Source organism: Nanorana parkeri, unplaced genomic scaffold (assembly GCF_000935625.1).
Source record: "Nanorana parkeri isolate BGI_ZX_2015 unplaced genomic scaffold, ASM93562v1 scaffold1332, whole genome shotgun sequence".
Taxonomy (NCBI): Eukaryota; Metazoa; Chordata; class Amphibia; order Anura; family Dicroglossidae; genus Nanorana; species Nanorana parkeri.
In genome coordinates, this window is record NW_017307600.1 from 223,903 (window position 1) to 247,936 (window position 24,034).

At 44.8% G+C, this 24,034-nt stretch overlaps 1 protein-coding gene across 1 annotated transcript in view; it reads right to left on the minus strand.

Moving 5' to 3' along the window:
• Window positions 1-24,034, minus strand: part of KIAA1549 (KIAA1549 ortholog) — a 69,344-nt gene that overhangs the window by 28,183 nt on the left and 17,127 nt on the right. The window contains exons 2-3 of the mRNA XM_018569413.1: window positions 6,447-9,356; window positions 4,904-4,992 (exon numbers count right to left, since the gene is read on the minus strand). Of these exons, the coding sequence (XP_018424915.1) occupies window positions 4,904-4,992; window positions 6,447-9,356 (2,999 nt within the window). The remainder of the gene's footprint in view (window positions 1-4,903; window positions 4,993-6,446; window positions 9,357-24,034) is intronic.

Genomic DNA, 24,034 nt, shown 5'->3' on the forward strand with positions numbered 1-24,034 from the left:
TATATATATATATACACACACACATACACATACATATAAATATATATATAATTACTGTTTATATTGTTGCTGATGTATATAACTGGCTCCCCTTTTTTCCATGTTAGTGGGGAGTTTGTATTGTTAGGACTGTTGCTTTGTTTATGGAGGATCTGCGTCACCTTACAACACGCGGGTGTCCCTTGGCTTCCACAGCGAAAGGCCTTGGGGACACAGTTAGCAACACACGAGGATCATTCTCTGGCAGTCCAAGGGCACGCGATGTGCACTGATCTAGACCACTCTGGGGTGAAGGAGGAGCTTGGCCAACTTTTTGGGCAACGAAGGGTGCCTAGCGTTTAACCCGGTCACTGCCTGAGAACATGCTATATGCGCAACATGTTAAAGCATACCCAGCATCAGATATATTCTTAAGTGCTGCATGCCGAGTAATGTGTCAGTGTGACACTTCCAGATATTTATTAACTCTCACAGAGATCACAGTACTCTCCCTGACAATGCCTTCACCTTTTTTTTTTTTCTAGAAGTATGGCGCCATCTTTGTTCAGGCATCATCCAGGGTCACCATCTACTTCCTAGACTGTGATGCCGGCTCATAGATGACACATTCATGTAAATCCTGGTGCCTGTGCAGGCTGAGTTTACAAATGTCTGATACAGATCAGTTGCTGCTGCAGCTTCTTGCCTTGTAACTTGCTACAAAGTTACAATGTTGCAATATGGTCACTGGGGGAAAGGAGACTGAGGAAATGCTTCCTCCTGCCTGCTGCATCAGACTGATCACTGGGGAAGGTAGACTGAGGACTCTCTTTCTCCTGCCTGCAGCAGACTGATCACTGGGAGAGGGGAGACTGAGGAAATGCTTCCTCCTGCATGCAGCAGACTGATCACTGAGAAAATGCTTCCTCCTGCCTGCAGCAGACCGATTACTGGGGGAGGGGAGATTGAGGAAATGCTTCCTCCTGCCTGCAGCAGACTGCCTAGGCTGAGATGATGTCATCAAAGTCACTGACTGGAGCTATAGGCAGGCTTTTTAATAATGAAGGTGGGGCTTTATTAACATATGATGCTGCTGTCGTAGACTGTGACAAGTCAGGAATTTACTCACGCAGACTTAATGGTACCAACCCTTATGCACACACGTATCATCATCATTCTTCTTGATACTTGAAGGAAAGCTTTTAATCTCTATCAGGAGCAGCTGCACATTGAGGAAAGAGGATTCTGCTATTGGTATATGAAGGGATTCTTTACAGTACGAGCAGTAAGGCTGTGAAATGCTTTACCATATGAAGCAGCAATGGCGAAATCACTGGTGGAATTTTTTGGGTGCTTTTCTTACAACCAAAAGTATCCACAGCTACGTGAACTGTTCAGATCCAGGGAATAGATGGGACGGCCTTTGTGGAAGGATTTCACAGAAACACCTACAAGGAGTCATAGTGAATAAAATTCTCACTTTTGGATGGAATGGCCTATTAAATATCGGAAGTTGTTGATTTTTGCCCGTTGTGTGCGTCACCGCTGCTTCCTGTGCACATTTTCTACTTTAATTCCCTCAAACGCACGCAGACAATCTCAGCTGTACTGTGGGTTATGTAGAATGCATTTCTCTGCATCTATATTTATCCGCTTCATCAATAATGCATGGGGGATCTTCTGAGGTCGGGGGAATCACACAAACATGTCAACTAAATTATTCCCATTGTACAAAAAAGAAAAACATTTCTCTTAGAAGTGCCGGACCCCCGAGGGCGCTTTTCTTTTCCAATTCATCACAACTCGGATGTGACAATACTCTCTAGTAACAGGGAAGCTGAGCCCCGGCCTTCCCTTCAGTCTCCTGGACTGAAATTGCTCAATATGATCTCACTGCACACAGCGAGCTTCTCACAATGTGCATCAGAAGCTGCAGCAAGTCAGATTGAGCCCAACTCATTCCCATTTTGGAATTTACACCCAATTTTCAGCCTGCATTACCCAATTACTGTTTTATAAAAAAAAAATATATCTATCTATCTATATAGATAGATAGATAGATAGATATATCTCTATCTATCTATCTATCTATCTATCTATCTATCTATCTATCTATCTATCTATCTATCTATCTATCTATCTATCTATCTATCTATCTATCTATCTATCTATCTATCTATCTATCTATCTATCTATCTATCTATCTATCTATCTATCTATCTATCTATCTATCTATCTATCTATATAGATAGATAGATATATTTTTTTTTTTGGTTTAAGAATGAATAGATTGATAAAAGACAACAACAACAAAATAGGTGAGATTATTTAGCACCGTTGTTACCCCTACTATTATTTTAGCCACTTTTATTTTGCTTATTATCTTTGTATTATAGATATTGGAGACAAACTCAAACATTCCGGAAAGGTCCTCTGAGTTTATTTGGTGTTTTATAACGGTCACATAAAACACTAAATCATTCGACGTCCAGCAAACATCTGATCGGCAGCAAAAAGTACTTCCTTTCCTGCACTTCCTACCCCGCAGCATCTATGACGGTCCATGAATGAAATGCTTGTTCCTAAACTTCTCTGAAAATCGCCAACCCAAGCTGGCACCGGCATGCCAACGCAGGAGTAGTGTGCCAGAAGGGCAGATGTGAAAAACAAACCAAATGCACCTTCCAGACCTACTGGGCACTGCCAACAAATGTGTTCCAGCAAAACACTTTGCTTTAGAATTAAAGTGACACTAAGCTCAGGAGTTGGAACTTAAAAATACATTCAAGGACCTTAACTATTAACACCAATGTATCTTATTTGTGTATCACTCGGCTGTAGATCCTCAGTGCTGACACTGTCCTTCCTTCTGTTTGGTGGCTACTTTTGTTCCCCATGATCCCTGTGTGTGTGGTAAAGTAGTCGCCGCTCATAAACTCGCTTCTGTGATGGACTACAATCTCAATACAAATTATTAAACTAAACATGAGATTGTAGTCCATCACGGGAGAGAGCTTAGGGGCGGTGACTACTTTACAACACACACAGGGACCGTGGGGAACAGAAATAAGCACCCTCCAGAATGAAGGACAGTGTCAGCACCAATTCAGAGATGATTTGAGGATCTACAGCCGAGTGATACACAAATAAGATACATGTTTGTTAATAGTTAAAGTACCTGCATGTATTTTGAACTTAAGATTTAACTTCTGAGTTTAGTGTCCCCAAGTCTCCTTTGCTAGAATACTTACATTCCAATCCAAAGCTGCTCAGCGTAGTACCCCTTCTCTGTCACAAGATGTCCTATGGTGAGTGCAGGGCATCACAGACCCACCCCCTGAGGGAATGTTAGCAGGGTACCCTCCACTCACAGTATACTGATGCAGAAAGCAGCTCTGACATCATCAGGTCAGCGCTGCTCTCTGCATCATTGAAGACTGCCCACTGCCAGTTGCACCCCCTGAAAAGATATGGATAAGGTAAGTGATAAGAAAAAAAAAAAGCATGAAATACTGCTTGAGGGGAAAAGGAAGCCCGAAGGTGGGCTTTTAAGTGAACCTGTCACCCTTTTAAACTTTTAATGATAAAAAAAAAGCACTACAAGCTACATGCCATTTCTTTGATCTGTGCACCCCTTAGGACCAGGGGTGGGCAAACGCCAGCTGTTGTGGAACTAAGGATCCCATGAGGCATTGCTAGATTCTCACAGCCACAGGCATGACTCCTAGAGACAGATGCATCATGGGATTTGTTGTGTTACTAAGGGCTTGACTTTTCAGACTTCTGAGCTACACGCCAGGAACTAAATCTCAGCCACCTTGCCTCCCATTATCCAGTCACAGCACCTTTTCTGACACCAGAGTAATTCCCACTGGATGGAGGGCAAGGGCTTTGCTCCAGAGACACACTTTTACCCCCTAAAAATGAGAAGTCAGATATTCATAACAGAGCATGTCTAGGATCAGCCGGGCACAGAAATAAATTTTGTTAATAAGGGCACAGTGGGCACCTTGCAGTGACTCAAAGGTGGGTAAACTCCAGCCCTCCAGCTGTGGTGAAACTACAAATCCTATCATGCATCAGTCTCTGGGAGTCGTGGCTGTGTGAATCTTGCAATGCCTCATGGGATTTGTAGTGTTCCAAAACAGCAGGAGTGCTGGAGTTTGCTCACCCTGTAGTGATTCTTACTTTAAAAGGTTAAAAAGGCTGACAGGTTCACTTTCACCACCTCCCGTGATTAAACTGCATGCTCACGCTTTCACGAATGAATAGTTCAAATTGTTCTGTTAAAACATTACTCATTATTACACCTCTGTTCCGACCTGTTTCACAGGCCTGTGAAACAGAGAACAGCTAAATACATTGTATTGGAAAATATATACAATGTATGTATAAACATTATATATATATATATACACATTTATTTAAAAATCACATCTAAAATAGAGTCAGAAAGACGGAAGAGCAAAAGACAGAGATTGATCAGAGAATAAATAGATAAATGTATCTCTTCCTAATCTGAAGACGTGATGGTCTCTTTATCACCCACCTGAGGTGTGAATTCACAATTTATAAATTGAGTTGCTTTTTTCTGACACTTTGGCCAATTAGTTGTCTGTAAATAGAGTCAGTAAGAGGAATAACATGGCGGAGGTTATGCCGGTGACAGCACATCAATATACAGGAGGTATATACAATGTATCTCTGCCACAAAGACAATAATAGGAAGCTCAGTTCCAGCACTTATAATAAAATTAAGGAATACATTGCAATCACTCCAAATCCATCTTTTCTCTCCATTAAGAATGATGGACGGCTCATGCATGGAAATTGCCCAGAGCAATTTTGTAAATAAGAAAAACAGTCAAGAAAGAAACATTGGTAAAATGTGATACTGAGGCCTCTATGATGTCAGCGCTCTCACCTCAATTTCCACAGGACGGTTAAAGTTTAGCGTTAGCAATTCCTTGATGGATTCGGTGATGTTCTGTATGTTGGTTCCTCTTGACAGAACTAAAAAGAAAAATGAGATCATTAATAAAACATTTCATTTTTGTGTGTTCTAGCCGGGCCGAACTGTTGGCCATTCTGAGAATATACTAGCAAGAGGACATTCTGGCTCATGAAATACGAAGGCTTGCACGCTTTCTTTTGATGTGACTTAGCAATGCCGTTTTTGAGAACGGACATGGCATAACGGGATAAGGGAGTAGCAGGAATGGGCATGACCTTCCATTGGGGTGCCGGAACATGACTAAAACATCACCCAATTTTTTATTTGTACCGAGTTTATCGCCAAAGGATGAGCAGCTATGTCATGGCGCTGACATGACAGAGGTGTTGTATGCTCTTTTTGCAATGCGTGTCGTTTTTGAACACTGTTCAATAGGTAATGGAAGTCCACAACACTGGTTAATAAATGTGAAAGAAGCGTAAGCACCTTTATTATTGAGTCACAAGCGCCATAAAGCCAACATTTCGGGCCCACGCAGGGGCCTCCCAAGGAAGGGACCCTGCGTGGCCCCGAAATGTTGGCTCTATGAGGCTTGCGACTCAATAATAAAGCTTATGTTTCTTGCACATTTATTAACGAGTGCTGGTGGCTTCCATTACCTATTGAACTGTGGTACGGCACCATCCATGCTGTCACTACGAAAACCATCAGCTGAATCGCATGGTCTGTGCGCTGTATGGAGTGCAGGTGATTCTCTAACGCTATTTGAAACCTGTTCTGTTAACACAACAGGAAATAGAAGTAAGCCTTTCCAATGTCAATAACCCTCTTCTAAGACAGTTCTCAGATTTGAAGGTGCCTACAGCAGCCTATTTAAATGTATGTGTAGAACGGCCATGTTCAACAAGTCATGCAATCTTTACTGGCCTGCTTTTGCCCCACATTTGAAGAAAACGAAGACTATTTCTGGGATTCATAGGGTCATTCCACCCAGCTGGCTATTTATATCCCCCGTAAGGACCACAGTGGTAAGTTCTTCCCGCTGGACTTACCAGCTCAGTGCACACCTGCCAGTCCCACCGTTGCTGCTGCAGTAAGACTCTTGGGGTCCGTCGTTCACACTGCTCATGTTTCTATGTATTTTGCTGCATTTAACAATGCAAGCTAAACACAAGGACAATCAAACACATTATTTCTAACTGGCCTCATTCTTCCCAAAATGCTTCACCGCAACACTTTATAAGTAACTCTATAGGACTGGGCTGGATGGAAATGCACTGCAGAAGTGTTTTACATGCAGTTTTAAAGCACAATGATTCTAAAATCACAAGTAGAATTGAAAACAAATAGCATTTTAAACATATAAACTCATGGCATATTCTGCAGTATTATTAAACATTTAGGCCTTCTCTATTGTATAGAAAGAACATGAGAAAAAGCCCTTTTCCTCACTTCCTTGCTCTGGCTACAACATGGGGGCAGAGCTGGGCAGCAGCGCGCAGTCACCACCTACCTGCAGTAACCAGGTACGGTTCAGGGTTGGAGACATCACACACCCGGGTAGGTCTTGTGGTAGTTGGAGAAGATGTGGCTGTGAGTCCAGAGGGAGATGTGATCGGCACAGATGTTGTACTTGTTGTCGTTTCAGGTTTGGTGGTGGTGGTGGTTGTTGTGGTTTCAGGTTTGGCGGTGGTTGTTGTAGATGCCCGGGTGGTGGAAGTGGTTGTATCATGCTGAGTATGAGTGACAGCTGCTGAGGTTGAAGTAGTTGGAGTAAAAGTTGTGGCTGGCACAGTGTTCAGCTCAGTGGGAGATAAAGAAAGACTACTGGTTGGAACTTGTGGAGCAACTGGAGTGGACATCAGACTTACGCTCGTCTGTGTACTCAGACTCAGAATGGAGCTTGTTGTAGACAGGAGGTTTATAGATGACGGAGGGCTTGGTACATTTGTAATAGTTTCTCCACTTACAGTAGACAGCAAGCTTATTGTGGGTAGTGAACTTATGTCTGGTGGCAGGCTCAGTTCTTGTGAAAAACTGAGTGATGGTGATGCTAAAAGGTTGCTTGAAACTACTGAGGTATAGGTCTCCAAGGTGTCCATTATGAATGTAGAAAAGGAAGGAGGAAGTTCTGTTGTCAGAGGAACTGAGAAAAATGAAGAGGCCTGAAGAGTCTCTTCGATCAAAGCACTGCTGGTGTGATCAGAGTCATAGGAGGAGGTGGAAAAGGCCAACGTGGTGGAATCCAATGCAGACAATGAAGGCAGCAGAGAAGAGGTAGCACCAGAGAAAGTTGAGGAATAGAAAATGCCCGATTCAAACACAATGCTTGGGGTCACTTCCCACATCCCAGAGGACTCTAACAACACATTTGAACTTCTCTCTGTCCAGTCAGCACTAGACAATAGGGTGAGGGAGACAACAGATGTGGGGTTAACAGTTGGCCAAAGCGTGGCTTCCACATTGATGGTATCTGTGAATGGTGAAACTGATGTCTCAATAGCAAAGCTACTGAATGAGGTCTCCAAAATTGTAACCAAAGAGGATGGGTCCTGAGTTACAGCAGCTGAAACGTCACTGGAAACCAAGGAGAACGAGGAGGAAATGTCTTCTGGAACTGAAGAAAACAGGTTACTTGTTTCAAAAGTTGGAACTATGGAGATAAAATTGGTAGAGTCAGAAATATTCTCTGACTCAACTAACGGTGAAACAGTCTGGCTAAAATACATGACAGATTCAGTCGGCACAAAGGCAGGGGCCTCTACTGTGTTCATAGGTATAAAAAGAGAACTGTCAAGGAATGGTGTAGATTCTGGTATTGCTACAATAGTAAGGGGTGACTCAAAGTCTACAGTTGACACAGAAGAGTCATACAGTCCAGTAAGTGAAGGCATTAAAATCGTAGATTCTACCTCAGAAAACATGAGTGTCTCCACATCTAAGGTTTCTGATGGAGACAAATTAACTGGGACTTCAGTAAAAACAGAGTCAACAAGGCTTGAAAAATACATGGATGATTCCAAAGCATCCATATACAATGAAGAAACTGGAACCAACATAATCGAACTGAAGAGAGACTCAACAACTTGAGCAGTAGACTCAACTACAAATGGAAAGCTGGACACCACATTAGTCTGAATATTTTCTTCTACAGATCCTGAGGGGTTCATGGTAATAGTTTCTAGATAAGCCTCTGACCACCACTGGGTGTATGTAAAAGTGGAGGACATGGTAGAAGAAGGCAGGAATGTCTGTTCATATTGAGATGCAAAAGTGGGCATCAGACTTGTGGCCAAAATGTCAGCACTTTTGCTGTTTTCCAAAAGAAGACTCACCGAGACATCTTCAACTGCACTATGGGCCCATTCATATGTTGAGAAGGTATCATGTGAAGAAGTCATTAGCACACCCATGCTAGGGCTGGTGGTTGAATCTTGTGCAAACTCTAGATTTGAAAAGATGCTATGCAAAATATTTTTGGTTGAAACGATGTTAACTTCATCTAAAGCGGTCAAGCTTGGCAGGTTTACACTACTTTCCGAGAGATCCGGGGTATTTAAAGACATCAAAGGTGTGCTAGGAACCACAGGTGTTTTTTCTAATTCAGAGTCAGAATAAGACACAGTTTTGAGTGCTATGGATGATGAGCTCTCCAAGACAAAACTTTCCCCTTTGAAACCAGATGTGGCAATGTCTACAGGCATATTTGGCAATGGAAGAGTTTCGATACTCCAAGAGGTTTGTGAGATGCTATTAAAAAACTCCTCTTGAGGGTTGATCACATACTGATCAGAAACCATGGGGGTCGGAAAACTCAGACTAGTTTCTAGCAGCACAAAAGATGGTGTCGGTTGATTGAGTATAGGTTCCAGGATTCCAGAGCTGAAATGATGGACATCCACTGCTTCAGATGGTGTCAGTTGATTGCTTATAGATTCCAGGATTCCAGAGCTGAAATGATGGACATCCACTGCTTCAGATGGTGTCAGTTGATTGCTTATAGATTCCAGGATTCCAGAGCTGAAATGATGGACATCCACTGCTTCAGATGGTGTCAGTTGATTGCTTATAGATTCCAGGATTCCAGAGCTGAAATGATGGACGTCCACTGCTTCAGATGGTGCCAGTGAATTATATAAAACGTGAGAGGTGTCCAGTGAAGTGGTTGGCTGAGCACTTACAGTTGGAATGATTAAAAAATCCTCTTGCAGGACAGGCTCGCTGGAAAGTGGCCAGGTGGTGTCTGTGGGCGCCATGCTGTTTACCGACTCTAGAAACCGAATGTCGATTGTTTCAGGGATGATGCCTTCCTCCAAGGAAACATTTTGTGAAGAGACCACAGTTGCTTCTTCCAGGGCTGAGGCATTTTGGCTTACCTCTGAACTTTCGTTCAGTTTCATGAACAAGGGGCCAAAATGGACAACTAGAAGAAAAAATTAATAAAATTAGAATGAACATTTTATTTCAGGCACTAACACAAAATATTCATGAGATGCAGGACGCCATTTTCCTTTTACTTTCTATACCTCAACTCCACTAATTTACATTACATAGACAGCAATAAAAAAGCAATAAAAAAGGGGGGGGGGCTTAGTTATAGCTTAATGGGTTCATTTTTCTTTTCACAAAAAAAAAAGGAGAACTAACTCAACACTCTTCTCACCCCCATTCCCCAATACAGTTATGTATAATGATGGCCCTTGCCTCCCAGCCTGTATAACGGTCCTGGCACTTGAAACCTTCACAACAAGGACCTGGAGGCTGCACATAAACTTAACACTTGCAATGGGGAGCAGTGATTGGTCACATGACTGTACTGACCAATAAGAATCTTAGACCCTGTGCTGGGTGCCCAGGTTTGCACACCAGCTGTGCCCCTATGTAGGGTACCCACTATCCCTGTGCAGAGTTCCTGGGTCTTCATACCTGCTGTGCCCATTATGAGTGGGTTCCGCCATCCCTGTGTTGAGTTCCCAGGTCTACACAGCTGCTGCGCCCATCATGCGAGGTTCCCAGCATCTCTGTGCTAAGTTCATAGTTCTGCACACCTGCTGTGTCCATTATAAGGGGTTCCAATCATACCTGTGCTGAGCATCCAGGTCATTACACCTGCTGTGCCCTTTATAAGGGGTCCTCACCATTCCAACTGGATTTGTATTTCATATTATGGAGAGTTTAACAGGAGGAGCTGGAACACACAAAACTGCGGGAACACCTAAAACGTCCAGGTGTGCATGAACAGTGTCAGGAATTATGGGGGAGAGATCTTGCCTTCAAAGAATCCAAGGACTGACTTATAACTCAAATGTCTTGTGCGTGGTTTGACCACAGGGAGCAAGAGGCTATGACACATCAAATGAAGTTGAAGGGCATTTATAAATCAGAATAAAATTATGGAAATGGGCCTAGAGTTGGAATTTTTCCTCTCCTGATGAGCTGCATTTACAAAAATCCTTGAAGCGTATTGCTCTAACACTGCGGCGGTCATTTTGTCGGAGATGCTATATTCAGCACATCTATTTACCAAAAGCAGCAACCTAGAGGCTCAGACTTTGCATAATCAATTGCTTAAAATCTCCTAAAATGTGGCCTAGTGAACGAAATCGGTGGACTGCACTTGTGCGGATGTCCACTTTAGAAATCAGTGTACCGCGATAAACTAGAGCGCGAGGCATGCTCTTTTATCTGCTGGAAGACATTCTCCTTCTGTAAAAGAACAGGCAGTGACTGATGAGCATCTGAAGAGAAGAGCGGGGAAGGGGGTGTGTGTGCGCTCATTGAAATTCAGTCCGTGGTCTTGGAGTAATCGCATCGGCCTCTGGAGGCTTGGCTCTAATGCTTGAAACATGCCGCGCTGTACAGAGAGCAACGCCACACCTTGTGCGGAGGCAAGGTCGGCCCTCAGTCACCGAACAACGCTTATAATCCTCTAACATCCACACAATGCCAGCCACTTACAAAACCTGCACAGGCCGCAAACAGCCAAGTCAAGGTAGCAGGATTTTTTTCTGGCCTTTTTTTTCTACTAAAGCGTTTTGCTTTTAACACCATTTTATGAAGCTATTGGCTACAAAGCATCTAGTGGTCATCACAGATGGGTTTTTATAAATGTCACCCTCAATATATATCACCTGAACAAGCAGAAGGGCACAAGACGGGTAATAAGTGCTAATTGCAGTGTCCTTCCTTAAGATTAAAGGTCAGTAGGAAAGGCAGTTGGTTTGTAGAGGGCTACGCAAGATAAAATCCAGACAAAGGCCATTTTGTGCTTGGCGCGACTCTCCGGGATCGGAGTAGCCTGTCTATACAGCGTGTGCGGATTGGTTTACAGGCAGCGACAGGTGGCAGGTGAGAGGATTTCGCTCTGCAATCCAATTTCTCATTCTTCCAGGAGGACAAAGGCTCTCCATAATGAGGAGGAGGAGGAGGGGATGCACGTCTTTTGATGGGGCCCCGTGTGCTCAGGAGCCTAAAGTAATATCACCCCCTGAGACAATGGCTGCTGAAATGTTTCTGCAATGGTGGGGGGCGGGGGGTGGACGACCGGAGAATAATCCGACTCCTTGGAACCATAATTCAACCAATTCATCAACACCAATGTGAATTATATGGAGGTTCTACCCACCAGCCAAACTGCCGCTAGACCTGCGAGGGTTTTTGTTAGCGAGTGCACAGTCTGAACACCCCAAGTATGGATGCTCCAGAAGCTTCAAGTTTATGTGAATGAAGATGGGAGCCATGAGCAGGAGGCTGGTAGAGGCTTACAAGGGTGGCTCAATGACGACCAGGAAAGGTTTACCAAACGATCTGACCTGTTAACTCTGACCAGGGCCACTGATAGGGGGGTATAGGCCATAGACCGGTCAGTTGGGGGGCCCATTCTTAGCTTGTCACTGTGGGAAACGGTTCCCTGGACCAGGGGGACCCTGTCTGGTAGGCTGCACTGGCCCTGCCCCTGGCAACAGCCAGTGGGATTAGAGGCCTCCTATGGACCATCGCCAGGCACAGCTGAAAACCAAAATTCTTCAAAGCAAAGATGGGTCTCAATCATAAAAAAAAAATGATGAAGAATGATGGGAGAATGAAAGAGGCAACTGGTTGCCACGGACATGAAGGATAGACACTGTTATCAATGAGACCCAGTAATAAACATGTCTTCTGGATGAGTCAGGAACTTTCCTTCAGATTGTATGAATCATTCTGAATAGGGTCTCATGTAAAAAAAACTGGACAAAAAGAAAATCTGTGTAGCACAGGGCTGGACAAATCCCAGGAGCCGGGAATCCATTGCTATAGGAGAATGAAAAGGCCGCGTCTGTTGCTATGGGAGAATAAAAAGGCTGCGTCTGTTGCTATGGGAGAATAAAAAGGCGGCGTCTGTTACTATGGGAGAATAAAAAGGCAGCGTCTGTTGCTATGGGAGAATAAAAAGGCCGTGTCTATTGCTATGGGACAATGAAAAGGCCGTGTCTATTGCTATGGGACAATGAAAAGGCCGTGTCCATTGCTATGGGACAATGAAAAGGCCGTGTCCATTGCTATGGGACAATGAAAAGGCCGCATCCGTTGCTATGGGACAATGAAAAGGCCGCATCCGTTGCTATGGGACAATGAAAAGGCAGCGTCCGCTGCTATAGGACAATGAAAAGGCCGCGTCCGTAGCTATGGGACAATGAAAAGGCCGTGTCCGTTGCTATGGGACAATGAAAAGGCCCTGTCCGTTGCTATGGGACAATGAAAAGGCCGTGTCCGTTGCTATGGGACAATGAAAAGGCCATGTCCGTTGCTATGGGACAATGAAAAGGCCGCATCCGTTGCTATGGGACAATGAAAAGGCTGCATCCGTTGCTATGGGACAATGAAAAGGCAGCGTCCGCTGCTATAGGACAATGAAAAGGCCGCGTCCGTAGCTATGGGACAATGAAAAGGCCACTGGGTTGAAGACTCACTCAGCGATGACAAGGGGTGAAATACAAAGAACTGTGACATGATTATCTCATCGGCCATTATGAAAAGAGGCCTAAGAACTGGAGACATAGTTGAATCGCAATGTTTGGTTCTGAAGCTGGCAACGGCTGGGAAAAAAATTAATCCTGAAATGTTATTCCGGTTATTCTCCACTATGAGAAAACGTTTCAGGTCTGGCTCCTCAGAGATCTCCTAGCTATGAAACAGTTAATATGGAGATGAATGGTGAGGAGGGGGGGGTGGAATTTGAGGATGAGGAGGAGGAGGGGAGACGGATTCCTAATTCCATTCACAGACACTTGACTGCAGCGCAGCCACTCCTTACGCTGCACCTGTCAGCCATATTAACTCCCAGAATCCTCGGTGTCGCATCGTCTCCTCCATCGCCATTGTCAGTGCCAGATACTGAACCTTCTGCTTGTCCTTTAATTTCCTGTCTATGATTTCCTTGTTAACAGAAAAAAAGGCGATGTGTTTTCAGGACAAATTCCTGCTACATGGGAACAACACACAAGGCTACATCCACGCCGCAGCGTCTTTCATGTGTCACAGTTGTGCCGAGATTTTGATGCATTGCACATGTAGACTTGTACGTTACATTTTGCATTTCAATGCATGTAGACAGGTTAACTTTTGCTTTATACCAGGGATGGGCAACTCTGGCCCCCCAGCTGTTGTGGAACTACATGTCCCATGAGGCATTGCAGGACTCCGACAGCCACAGGAACAACTCCCAGAGGCATGTTCAGATTTGTAATTTGTAGTTGCCCACCCGTTTTATACGGTACTTGTTCACATCTGCTCAAAGTGCATTGGCCAAAAAAGTTAATAAATAATTTCCGGATCATCAGGGTGCGTTAAAGGGTTCATTGATGACAACGGCAGCGCATGAAAAGGCGCAGCGCCAGTGCGTGTTTATAACACGTGGGATAATGCATTAAAAAGAAAAGTTTATCGCTATAGAAAGAGCCAAAGTCAATCAGCCACAAGAGACATGGGGGCCCAGTTGATGTCTAAGGGGCCCAGCTACAACATTATTACTCCTGCAGTAACTGGTGCAAGCTGTATATCTGCCTGTCACTGCACAGGGCAGGGTGGACTTGCAGACAGTTGGTGTGTCATTGTACAGTCAACGCAGGTGGACGGCCTCCCATGCCTATTGCAATCTTCACCAATGTTGAAAAAATGAAGGTAAAATTGCTACCTTGCCTAGGACCCCAATTGGCGCTCTAAACCGCAATCTAAACCGCAATCCTGTGTAAAACGTTACCTCTGCGCAAGAGCTTCCTCAAGACCAGTCACTGCTGCTCTCTCTCCTTGTGCAAGGTGGCTGGTCTCGTCTCCACCCCCTTCTGTAAAAAAAGACCGCTCACTGCTGCCCTCTCTCATTGTGCAGGGAGACTGGTCCTGTCTCCGCCGCCTCCTGTAATAAAGACCAGTCACTGCTGCTCTCTCTCTTTGTGCAGGGTGACTGGTCCTGTCTCCGCCCCCTTACTGTAATAAAGACTGGCTATTGCTCCTCTCCCTCCTTGTGTAGAGTGACTGGTCCTGTCTCCGCCGCCTCCTGTAATAAAGACCAGTCACTGCTGCTCTCTCTCATTGTGCAGGGTGACTGGTCTTGTCTCCGCCCCCTTACTGTAATAAACACTGGCCACTGCTCCTCTCCCTCCTTGTGTAGAGTGACTTGTCTTATCTCCCTCCTGTAGTTTTCTACAGGCAACCTGTACAAGGTTGACCTGCTTGGCCCCTCCTACTGCTCTCTGCACATGTATTGTACAGCACAGTGATGATGCCACTGCAACTGTTACATGGCAATATCGATGTTTGCAAAGCCATTTGGTGCACACAAAGTGGATTTATATCCTTTGTGTCTATTGAGGAATTGAAGTGCAAGCTTTTGTGCCCAGAGTTCAGCGTTAATATGAAAAGCCAAGAGAATATCAGTATAGCACACATGTGCTACCATCCCATAGAGATCATCAGACCAAATTGCAAAAGCAGGATGTGGCTGCACCATCACGTGGCAGTCCTCCAGATATCAGCAACGTGTCTTTACTATCAGAAACGTAAGAAAATTCACTACAAACTGTAAAAGAGGCCCACGCTACCAATGCTTGGGGATTTCAAATAATGTGTAAGAGAAGTAAACACAGGCAGTCGACCGATGCAAACGATTTATACAAACTATATTGTCTGTGCAGAGTATTATATCACAATCCCCTGTAATGTCCATTCATTGGCATTAATCCAGGATATACCTGTAGTATGGAGACATTTCCCCCCAAAGTCAGACATCAGCATTTCCTACACAGACAGGGTTATAGCTGGATGTGATCTGGGCCGGATTACGTCAGCCTTGCCAGCCTGCGCTCTCTAGATATAGAATGTTCTGGAGAAAGTTGCCTGCAGCCTCCGTACCACGTCTCATCCAGTTTGTAAGAAGAATCACAGAGCGGATAAAACAATTCTGCTCTGTAGGTCAGAAGATTCCCTGGAGCCACAAGGCTTGTGTACCCGGCATCGTCTCACGTGTACCGAGAACACAAATTCCAGAGCACTGTCCACATCCCGGCCTGAGAATTGTAAGTCCCGTCATTCAATTATTTATTATAGTGTCAGTGGCTGAATCCGAGAGAAACTTGTCCAGAATCTCACACATCGGTGCTGCACACATACAACCGCCCCGACTCTGCATACTGGGTGTAATTCTCAGTATCTGTCCTCATTCTGTATGTATGGACTCTGCACAGTACCACTTCTCTTGTTCTGTATGCCGGGTGTAATTCTCAGTATCTGTCCTCATTCTGTATGTATGGACTCTGCACAGTACCACTTCTCTTGTCCTGTATGCCGGGTGTCATTCTCAGTATCTGTTCTTATTCTGTATGTATGGACTCTGCAGAGTATCACTTCTCTTGTCCTGTATGTTGGGTGTAATCTCAGTATCTGATCTTATTCTGTATGTATGGACTCTACAGAGTACCACTTCTCTGGTCCTGTATTCCGGGTGTAATCTCAGTATCTGTTCTCATTCTGTATGTATGGACTCTGCACAGTACCACTTCTCTTGTCCTGTATGCCGGGTGTCATTCTCAGTATCTGTTCTTATTCTGTATGTATGGACTCTGCAGAGTATCACTTCTCTTGTCCTGTATGTTGGGTGTAATCTCAGTATCTGTTCTTATTCTGTATGTATGGACTCTGCACAGTAGCACTTCTCTTGTCCTCCATGCTGGGTGTAATTCTCAGTATCTGTTCTTATTCTGTATGTTGGGACTCTGCACAGTACCACTTCTCTTGTCCTGCATGCCGGATGTAATTCTCAGTATCTGTTCTTATTTTTTATGTATAGGCACGTATGTGAAAATGGAGAACTGCAGCACATACCTGACTTTTGTATGGAATATGTTTATTTTTTTGTCATTGAAAATCTAACATTCGGTGATCTGCTATGATACAAGCACTGTGGACTGTGACTGCTCGGTGGACTGTGGACAGTGGACTGTGACTGCTCGGTGGACTGTGGACAGTGTACTATGGACTGTGACTGCTCCTCTGCACAATATGGTACAGCAATGGTTTCATTCAACCTTCAGACGAAAATCTTCAATTCACTAAAATTAGGGATTGGAAAAAAATCTAAAAATGTACAGACTGCCAATATTTCCCTTTCCACGGACTAGAGCGGAAAAACTGAGTGATGCGGCTGTTGTGTAATATTCTCAGAGCAGCAATGGGCAGGCTGAGATGACTGGTGTTAGAAAATAAATTCATGACCCATCTACTTTATTTCAGGCTCCTGTGTACCGCTATAGTCCAAGACGACCAGCACAGTACACCCAGCATCCAAGACGACCAGCACAGTACACCCAGCATCCAAGACGACCAGCACAGTACACCCAGCATCCAAGACGACCAGCACAGTACACCCAGCATCCAAGACGACCAGCACAGTACACCCGGCATCCAAGACGACCAGCACAGTACACCCAGCATCCAAGGCGACCAGCACAGTACACCCGGCATCCAAGATGGCCAGCACAGTACAACCAGCATCCAAGACGACCAGCACAGTACAACCAGCATCCAATACGACCAGTGCAGTATGCCCAACGTCCAAGAAGACCTGCGCAGCATGGCCAGCACCACAGACTTCCTGCACAGCATGACCAATGCATCCAAGATGACCTGCGCATTAAGATCAATGCATCCAAGTTGACCAGTGTAAAATGGCCAATGTATGCAAGATGACCTGTGCACAATGGCCAACTGGCCTGTGTAGAATGGCCAAAGCTTCCAAGATGACCTGCACATTAGAACCAATGCATCCAAGATGACCTGCACATAACGACCAATGCATCCAAGATAAACTGCACATTACGACCAATGCATCTCAGATGGCCTGTACATAATGACCAATGCATCCAAAGTAACCAGCGCATTATGGTCGATGCATCCTTGAAAACCAGCACATTATGGCAAATGCATCCAAGATAACCAGCGCATTACGACCAATGCATCCAAGATAACCTGTGCATTAAGGCCAATGCATCCAAGATAACCTGTGTGGAATGGCCAATGCATCCAAGATGAGATGTGCACAATGGCCAATTGACCGGTGTAGAATGACCAATGCTTCCAAGGTGACCTGTGTAGAATGGCCAATGGTTCCAAGGTGACCTGTGTAGAATGGCCAATGGTTCCAAGGTGACCTGTGTAGAATGGCCAATGGTTCCAAGAAAACCTGCGCATTAAGGCCAATGCATGCAAGATGACCTGTGTATAATGGTCAATTGACCTGTGTAGAATGGCCAGTGCTTCCAAGATAACCTGCGCATTAGGGTCGATGCATCCAAGAAAACCAGCACATTGCAGCCAATGCATCCAAGATAACCTGCGCATTACGGCCAATGCATCCAAGATTACCTTCACATTACAGCCAATGCATCCAAGATAACCTGCACATTACGGCCAATGCATCCAAGATAACCTGCACATTACGGCCAATGCATCCAAGATTACCTTCACAGTACAGCCAATGCGTCAAGGACAACCTCTTTCAGTGCAGTCAGTGTCCTCTGACCTCCTGCCAGTAGTGCTGATCCAGCACAAAATAAGACGGTTATCTACCAGGTGACAATTCTTAGAACAGCAAATTCCCCAAATCCCAGCTGCTTCGGTGAAGATTTGCTTACTGCAGAGGAAAAGCCCAGCCACAAGCAAGTACGCACAGTCCAAGAGTACAGAGTCATTTCACAAGAACAGAGACCTGTGTAGAATGGCCAATGGTTCCAAGGTGACCTGTGTAGAATGGCCAATGGTTCCAAGAAAACCTGCGCATTAAGGCCAATGCATGCAAGATGACCTGTGTATAATGGTCAATTGACCTGTGTAGAATGGCCAGTGCTTCCAAGATAACCTGCGCATTAGGGTCGATGCATCCAAGAAAACCAGCACATTGCAGCCAATGCATCCAAGATAACCTGCGCATTACGGCCAATGCATCCAAGATTACCTTCACATTACAGCCAATGCATCCAAGATAACCTGCACATTACGGCCAATGCATCCAAGATAACCTGCACATTACGGCCAATGCATCCAAGATTACCTTCACAGTACAGCCAATGCGTCAAGGACAACCTCTTTCAGTGCAGTCAGTGTCCTCTGACCTCCTGCCAGTAGTGCTGATCCAGCACAAAATAAGACGGTTATCTACCAGGTGACAATTCTTAGAACAGCAAATTCCCCAAATCCCAGCTGCTTCGGTGAAGATTTGCTTACTGCAGAGGAAAAGCCCAGCCACAAGCAAGTACGCACAGTCCAAGAGTACAGAGTCATTTAACAGCCAATGCATCCAAGATAACCTGCACATTACGGCCAATGCATCCAAGATAACCTGCACATTACGGCCAATGCATCCAAGATTACCTTCACAGTACAGCCAATGCGTCAAGGACAACCTCTTTCAGTGCAGTCAGTGTCCTCTGACCTCCTGCCAGTAGTGCTGATCCAGCACAAAATAAGACGGTTATCTACCAGGTGACAATTCTTAGAACAGCAAATTCCCCAAATCCCAGCTGCTTCGGTGAAGATTTGCTTACTGCAGAGGAAAAGCCCAGCCACAAGCAAGTACGCACAGTCCAAGAGTACAGAGTCATTTCACAAGAACAGCCAACCTACCTTCATAACAAAAAGATGAAGAAAAGAACACTATTTAGGTTCACAGCTATCTCTCCGCTTTTGTCTATTTTTTTTCTTGCATTTTTGTTTACCATGCATTGTAGGGTGTGTACATGTGAATTCATTATGTGCAACTCGGTGTACAAATCTCTAAAAGGTCCTGTGTCAAGATGAAGTAACTCCTGTCCACATGCGCGGGAGTAACATCCTTCCGGCCAGTCAAGAGGCCGAAGATTAGGGTTGCCACCTGTCCAGGATTCACCCGGACAGTCCGGGTTTTGAATGCTGTGTTCGGGTTTCATGGCAGCAGGAACCCAGACACATGATGTCAGGCAGACAGGGGCAACCAAAATTAAGATAGGGGCCACTGGCCCCCCACTGAAAATAGTCTCAACTGTGACATTTACATATAAATAGATGCCACTATTTACATGTGAATAAGCCGCCACTCGTTCTCCCCCAAAAAATTTCTGTCCGTTGCTAGAGTGTTCGGGTTTCACCTGAAGAAAAGGTGGCAACCCTACCGAAGATGCTGAACCTGGATGAAGACCAGGAGAAGACGGGAGCGCCAGCAATGAAGGTAAACCCGGACACAGTTTCCACATATAAAGTATTATCCAATATGCATACAAAAGGTATTGTGACCACAAAATGTAGAATCAGCCACAAGTGACGATAAACGAGATCCAAAAAAATTACAAAATCCAAGGTTTTGGTGTACCTGGGGGTCAAGGAGGTCCTCCTAATATGCTTGTATTTGCTCAGTATATCTTTTGTAAGACGTGCGAGATACCATTTCTGTCTTTGGGTCAAGTATGATGACCACAGAGAACATTATGATAAATTCTTCTTCTACATCCGGATGTTTACTGAAGGTGATTTCAGAGGATCATACTATCAAAAATTGACACCGTCAGATTTTTAATGCTATTGTCACCTTTTGGAAAACTTCCTGCCCATTGGACACACAGGAAGTGAAGTGAAAACTCCTAGATGGGGATACAGACCATAATAAAAACAAAAAACAAACGGACATAAGTTCTAATGGTTCCCTGCAGAAAGATCCCGCAGCCCAAACCTTCAATATGAAAGGATATTACACGCAAAGCTTTTAACAATCCCAATAACTCAATTATCGTTCATCAAATCATCTCACTAAGAAAACTGACAGATAAATCATTTCACTCTCAATATCATTCTTTATTTTTATGTAAAACACGACCGCGGAAAAAAACGCTCGGCAACCTGTCAAATCGGATCGCTTCATTCAGGCGGCACACACTGCAAGTCAGGCGTATCCAGGGAATGAAAACAAAAAGCACAAAGACTAAAACGTATTCTACAGTAATACATATGGCTGGAAGGGCTTTATAGCTCGAAGATTTAACAATGCTTTATCTCCCTGAAAGGAGTCACATGACCATCAAGTCCAACCAATCGTAAACCACAGCAGTGGTAGTCCGGAACAATTCAACATTGACCCCACAAAGGTAATCTGTTCAAGTGTACCTAAACCCTAGCAATGATCTTCTCTTATCTGGTCCCTTTTGGTCTGTTAAATATCCCATTGACAGAGTTTTGTTATATCCAGGGATGCACCGATACCGATACTAGTATCAATGCCAATACTGAGTGTTTGGCGAGTACTCGTACTCACCAAAATGCTCCAATACCAGAACTTACAGTCAGTGCTGCGAGGGGGAACATGGAGTCGGCTTCCCGGCCAATCAGCTTTGAGCCAGCCAAACAGCATGGAGCCAGCTTCCCAGCAAATCAGCATGGAGCCGGCTTGACAGCACGGAGCTGGCTTCAAGGCCAATCAGAAGGCTGGCGGTGGGTTATGGCCCGCCTTTCCGCTTCCTGATTGGCAGGGAGGCCGTCTTATTGGCCAATTAGCATTGTGCCGGCCAAACAGCATGGAGCCGGCATCCCAGCCAAACAGCATGCAGCCGGCTTTCCAGCCAATCAGGAAGCCGGGCAATGATGAAAGATAAATATCTGTACCTGTACTCGATACCAAAAAAACGGTTCTGGTGCATCCCTAGTCATATCAATTCGATAAGTGCAAAAAAATACCTGTTGATCCTGACAGAAATCCAATGAGCACTTCTTGTGCTGTTCTACTATCAGTTACATTGTTCTTAGTTATCTCTACAAAGCGCTACAGAACAACTCCTCCCCTATGTTAAGGAGGAAAGAGGGAGGTTTCTGCAGTCCTCGTACAGTAGAGTGAGTGTTGTCACCCTAGGCAGGAAGTGTGTTACTGGCAGGATCACCAGGTCAAAATAAAGGGGAAAACAATCCTGAAAAAAAGAAAACTAATGCAACCCCCACATCTACGGACTGGTAAGCAGCAACACATTGCATTTTTGTTTTGGAGATTGGACACGCTTCAAATTCTATGGATCAAAACACTTCCAAGCTGTCCATTAATAATTAGAACTGTGGAAAACATTAGCTGTAAGAAAAACATTGAGTCACGTTTTGAATCCCATCACCGATTATGCCACCGCTCACCCAGTGTGGAATTCCACAGCTCAAAGTACTAATCTAAAGTCTAAACAAGTACCAAATTCAGTTACTATGTGATGCACAAGCCTTGTAAAGTAAATGACGAAAAAAACCCCAGTATCTTTACCTCCCCTGACTGAGCCCAATCCCCCTTCATTTGTGTTTCACATGCTACCCCTTCTCAGGCACTGCAGCTCACAGTGGGAGGGCTTCAGCAACAGAGATGGGGCTGTCAACCCAGAAAGCAGTGGGCAGGACTATGTGAGGCCAGGTGCTGATTGACAAGCTACAGGCTTGTGAATCAACAGTGTAACCCCCCTGAAACCTCCCCTTTTGTAGCAAAATGCTGATAGCCAAGCCCCCTGAAACACCTCCTCCAACTATAGCAAAACGCTGATAGCTAAGCCCCCTGAAACACCTCCTCCAACTATAGCAAACTGCCAATAGTCACACGCCCCGAAACATCTCCTCCAACTATAGCAAAAATGTTGATAGCGACACCTCCTCCAACTATAGCGCAATTCTGATAGTCACACCCCCTAAAACACCTCCTCCAACTGTAGCAAAATGCTGATAGTCACACCCCCTAAAACACCTCCTCCAACTATAGCAAAATGCTGATAGTCACACCCCCTAAAACACCTCCTCCAACTATAGCGCAATTCTGATAGTCACACCCCCTAAAACACCTCCTCCAACTATAGCACAATGGTGGAAGCTATGCCCCCTGAAACACCTCCTCCAACTATAGCACAATGGTGGAAGCTATGCCCCCTGAAACATCTCCTCCAACTGTAGCACAAGCAGTTCCCGCCTACATGAGAGTGGCAACTCTACTTTGAATTCTGAAGTGAAGCATCATTGCCACACCAGTCCAGGAAGCTGCATTAGGTGGACTTCACTGGCAGGATCAACAGGTAGTTGTGCACAGCCCTTGGAAAAATGTCTCCCAACTAAACACAAGCACAGTTCTTCTCACCTTTCAAAGTAATTGAGACGTCCCATACCATGCCCTTCGATATTTGGCACCCACACCAAATCTTATATGTCCCTACATTGCCGTTCCCAACACTGTCCACCATATTTATTGTGTGGCCTTAAAGTGGAACTAAACTGTAGTTGTAAAAATACATTAGCGGGCGGGTTTTCATGGCAGATAAGCCTTGGTGTGTCCTCTGCCATAAAACCTTTTCTCTGCTTGCTATCAGTTTGGTTGTTTTTTCAGTTGTACACGGACTCGCTCATGCCAGGTTTTTGGGTGAAGTATCCCCCATTAAAACAATACAAAAGTTTAAATGAACCCTTGGAGTATGGCCACCAATGACCTGCCCGCTCCACGGCACAATTCCTCAACTCCGCTCTGCTCTCCATCTTCCTGTGAAATGCAAGCTGCACATGTGTCCTCTTAAAGAGGAAATACATTCTGCTGTGTGCGGTTGAGCTTTTACCATAATGTGCCTTTATGCACAGAACACAAAGGATCCATTTATAAACAACTGCCCTGCGAATCTCTGTGAACGTTTGTTCTGTGCGAATAGAAGCAAATGTTCTTACTATATTTTCATTTCAAGTCAAATGTAATGTAATACTGCATTATGGCCACTAGATGGAGCTGATAATCATAGAGAATACATACATATTTCCTATGCTTCTCAGCGCCATCTAATGGCTATAGTGCAGTATTTTCTGAATGTTACATTTGGCCTGTAACAGTGAACAACTATTCACTGTGGTCCCCTGACATTCACATGCAACGGGGTGTACACTGAACAACTATGCAACGGGGTGTACACTGAACAACTATGCGCTGTGGTGCGCTGATATTCACATGCAACGGGGTGTACACTGAACAACTATTCACTGTGGTGCCCTGACATTCACATGCAACGGGGTATACACTGAACAACTATGCACTGTGGTGCGCTGACACGCACAAGCACTGGGGTGTACACTGAACAACTATGCACTGTGGTGCCTGGACACTCACATGCACCAGGGTGTACACTGCACAACTATGCACTGTGGTGCGCTGACACTCACATGCACCGGGGTGTACACTGCACAACTATGCACTGTGGTGCGCTGACACTCACATGCACCGGGGTGTACAGACACTCACATGCACCGGGGTGTACACTGCACAACTATGCATTGTGGTGCCCTAAACTTTATGTGTGCTGGGGTGTACACTGCACATTCATTGATTATGGTTCCCTGAAAACCATGTGCGCTGGGGTGTACACTGCACTTCCATGCACTGTGGTGCTCTGAAATTCACATGCGCCAGGGGTGTACACTACATATCCTTGCATTGTGGTGCCCTTAATAAGTAAAGGCGCCACACATCTCACTTGAAGGGTAACATATAGGGAAAGGCATGTTTTGTCACGTAGAAACACAACTTACAGATGTAAATCCATCCTGAAGTCTGTATCTGAG